This window comes from Curcuma longa, chromosome 4 (assembly GCF_044706935.1).
Source record: "Curcuma longa cultivar G26 ecotype Majalengka, Jawa Barat chromosome 4, ITB_CL_G26_1.1, whole genome shotgun sequence".
Lineage (NCBI taxonomy): Eukaryota > Viridiplantae > Streptophyta > Magnoliopsida > Zingiberales > Zingiberaceae > Curcuma > Curcuma longa.
Genome location: NC_133864.1, coordinates 12777883 through 12781245, shown reverse-complemented (window position 1 = coordinate 12781245; position 3363 = coordinate 12777883). Strand labels below are relative to the sequence as shown.

The 3363-nt window shown below is 46.3% G+C and overlaps 1 protein-coding gene across 4 annotated transcripts; it reads right to left on the bottom strand.

Annotated features, from left to right (window-relative positions):
• Positions 1-724: 724 nt before the first annotated feature.
• On the bottom strand, positions 725-2434 carry LOC141826442 (AT-hook motif nuclear-localized protein 27-like). Of its 4 annotated transcripts, none has more exons than XM_074713687.1 (2): positions 2129-2434; positions 725-2044 (listed from the first exon to the last, which is right to left on the bottom strand). In XM_074713687.1, exon 2 carries the CDS (start codon positions 1907-1909, stop codon positions 1016-1018), a length of 894 nt encoding a protein of 297 aa, XP_074569788.1. In that variant the 5' UTR covers positions 1910-2044; positions 2129-2434; the 3' UTR covers positions 725-1015. The 4 variants fall into 4 exon arrangements, with proteins under 4 accessions (XP_074569788.1, XP_074569789.1, XP_074569790.1 ...); XM_074713688.1 differs by having other exon boundaries at positions 2132-2434; XM_074713689.1 differs by having other exon boundaries at positions 2210-2434.
• Positions 2435-3363: the final 929 nt, after the last annotated feature.

Sequence of the window (3363 nt, the reverse complement as noted above, 5' to 3'; positions counted from 1 at the left end):
AGTTATTATTTAGTAACTACTATAACACATATATTGTTAAATAAAATAAATTAAAATTATAATAATTACGATTTCATAATTATTACAATGTGAATATTAAATGAACAAATTAAATTCGTATGGTAACAACTACCAAATTATAATTATAGCTACACCACATCTAATTTAATACGTATAATAAAAGATAATAATATTAAATAATATATTATTCAAAGACAATTGTGTTATTTTATAAGACGCGGACATCCTTTTTAAATTAAAACAAAACTCATTCGATGATTCGAAACAATAAGACCACTTTTTGGAATTTTACCCATTGAAATATATAAATGACTCTAATCCATATTTTAAACGATTAAATAACTCAAATTATTAATTTTTATTTTTAAAAAAAATTATAACTATATATAGGGTTCAAAGAGTTCGCGGTGGGCAGTACATTCCGAACCTTTTCTGCCTAAGTGTACTTGGGGAAGACGAAAGCAAATATGAGAATCTTTTGGTCAGATTCTGAAACAAATTTCATGGGCGTTTTGCCTTCCTTGGGCTGCTCTACTCTCCTCCCTCTCTTTCCCTGTACTTGACATTGACTACTTTCTGTCATCTACTCACCAAAAACAGGAAGGGGACTTATTGCCATCCACCAGCAAATTAACCTCGATTTCAATTCACGCTCAGCATCAGAAACAATGTAGCAAGAACAGATTAAAGTAAAATGCATGACTGAAAAAAAAAAAAAAGATAGATTCTCCATTGCCTTCCTTTTCTCGAGATCGTAAATCAGAACGAGTTCAAAGCAAGCAAAGCGGGAGAAGAAGAAGAAGAAGACGATACAGTGAATAATCCATTGCGTACCTGGTCTGAGCTTTGCTTTTTTCATGGCGATATGATCGAGAGCTGATGAGTGATGGTGATTTTCAGTTTTGATTAATTAATCCACGATGAGCTCCTCCGGGAAGAAGGCAGATAAGAGAAAGAACGCAAATCCAGTGCTGGAGAAGGAAAATAGAGTCGATTAAAATGGCGGTCGGACTCCACCGGTAGTGCCCCATCCGAAGGCATCGCTGGGGAGCTGGTAGCCCCCGCTCAAGTTATAGAATGGGACGCCGCTGCTTCCGCCGCTGACGCCGCCCGCGTCGCCTCCCGTGACGCCGGAAGACTGCGACACGGCGGTGTGCTGGCCTGGCGGCGCGGCCGCGGCGGCCTCCTCCTCCTCCTCGCCGCCCTCCAGCGGCAACCGCTCGTAGACGGCATTGGCAAACGAGGCCACCATGAGCACGACCGGCCCCGTGGCCACGAGCGGCCCCGCCACGCCGCCGCCGATCACCTGACCCTGGCCTCCGGCCAGGAAGATCGAGAGGCCGCCGGCGCCTGGCGGAGCCGGTGGCGGCAGGACGGTGCCCGTCAGGGAGAGGATCTCGAACCGGCCGCGCAGAGTGGCCACCAAGCTCCCCGGCGGTGAGGCCCCGGGCTGGCGGAGCGCCACGTTGGTGACGGAGCCGACGCCGCTGAGGACGGAGATACCTCGGCCGCGCCGGCGAGCGTACTCGGAGACGCACTCGAACACGTCGGCGCCGGCGGCGACCTCGAGCACGTGCGAGCGAAGCGCGTTGGGGGAGTCGCGCGTGACGATAATCGGCGGCTTCGGCTTGTTCTTGGAGCCCGGCGGCCTTCCGCGGGCGCGGCGAGCGGAGCTACCGCCCCCACCGGATGTGCCGGCCGGGGAAGAGTCAGACGGCGGCTGGTCCCCGTGCTCCTCGGGGGAAGGCTTGGGGCTTTTCTCCGGGGAGAGCCTGGAATCCTGCGGCGGGACGTGCGTCGACGGAGGAGGCGGCGGGCGCAGCAGGTGCTGGAAGTAGCGCGAAGGGCCTCCGCCCCCGCCCTGGGCGCCGGCTTCCATCCCGGCCATCCCCGGCACATCGACTCGCTCCCACCACTTGTTTGCCAGCTTATGCTCCGCGATCTCCGACCCTCTCCTCCTCCAAACTCGACAGATATCGATTCAATCTCCTGCCTTTTTATCGAGCGCTCCCACGATTCCTAGCTGAAGGAACAAGTTACAAAGTAAGAATTAATATATTTTACAGTGCAGGAATCAAGCCGAGAATCAATTAATGCAGGGTTCTACCACCAGGGCAGAAAGCCTTATCTCTTCCCTGCACCAGCAAAAGCTGCTAAAGATACAATCTTTTTCACAAGATAAAATCACCTTCCAGCACAAGAAAACAACAACTCGAGTTGTCTACAAAAGCCAACTCTCAAGATCTGAATCAAACCTGCTGCTGCTTCTGCTACTGCCTGATGATGATGATGATGATGATGATGATGCACAAGGGAGAAGGAAGATCTTGGGCCTGCGAGAAGAAGAGAAGCAAAAACAGAAAATGGAATAAAGATAGCGCTTTTAGCAGCATTAGCGTCTGCTATATTATAATAATATAGTGTCTGTGAAACACAGTGTATAAAATAATGGGGGGAGGGGGTTAATTAGTGTAGTTTTCATGAGTTAGCATTTATGCCATCTTAAACAATGGATTTAGGGTTGCAGCAAAGTCCAAAGGTCACCCATCTGTTGCTCTTGACCACTGATACTGCTGACTGCTTGTCCCTCTGGCTACGAGACAGTGAAGCACAGGACCAGTTCTCTTATGCTGTAGCGTTCCCAGAGGCTGGAAATGTTTTGTACTAACAATATCTTAATGCAAAAAACAAAAACAAAAACAAAAATCCAACTTCTAATTACTAAACAAACAAGCTGTTTTGTATGTAAAATTCTATCTGCTGTGTTGTTCTGAGGGACTGAGGGCTGACAAGTAGTTTTAGAACATGTTATAGAGTCATTGTCGTCTTATATGTTATGAAATTAAATTAAATTAAAACCATAATAAATAGTCATTTCTGGGGGGCAGAAGGAGCCCCTGAAAGTGTCCTCAAAGCTGCTTCCTTCAAAGAGAGAGCTGCTTTTCCTTAAGTGAGAAACCCATGCTCCAACTTAGTCAAAACGAGATATTTACAAAGATATGGTTTCAGAGAAGTAAAGTCAAAATTGTACACTTCATGGGGCCTTTGCAGGGATCTTTCTGTGTTTTAGAAAGAGAGTCCTTAGTAGTTACCTCGTTGCTTCTTCTAAAACTCAAGTGTCTTTATTTTTGTCAATGAAAGGCGTTTAATCAAGAAGAAACTATAGGCACACAACTAGAGTCAAAGGTGGTGTGTGTATTTGTCGATATTAGTGGCTTTGACCCAACTAAATAAATTTATTTGTTTAGATAGATATCATTCATATCTTAAGAAAGATTGTTTGACCATGCAAAAAGCTTGGATCATTCATATCTCTCGTCAACCCTTCATCTGTGAATTCAA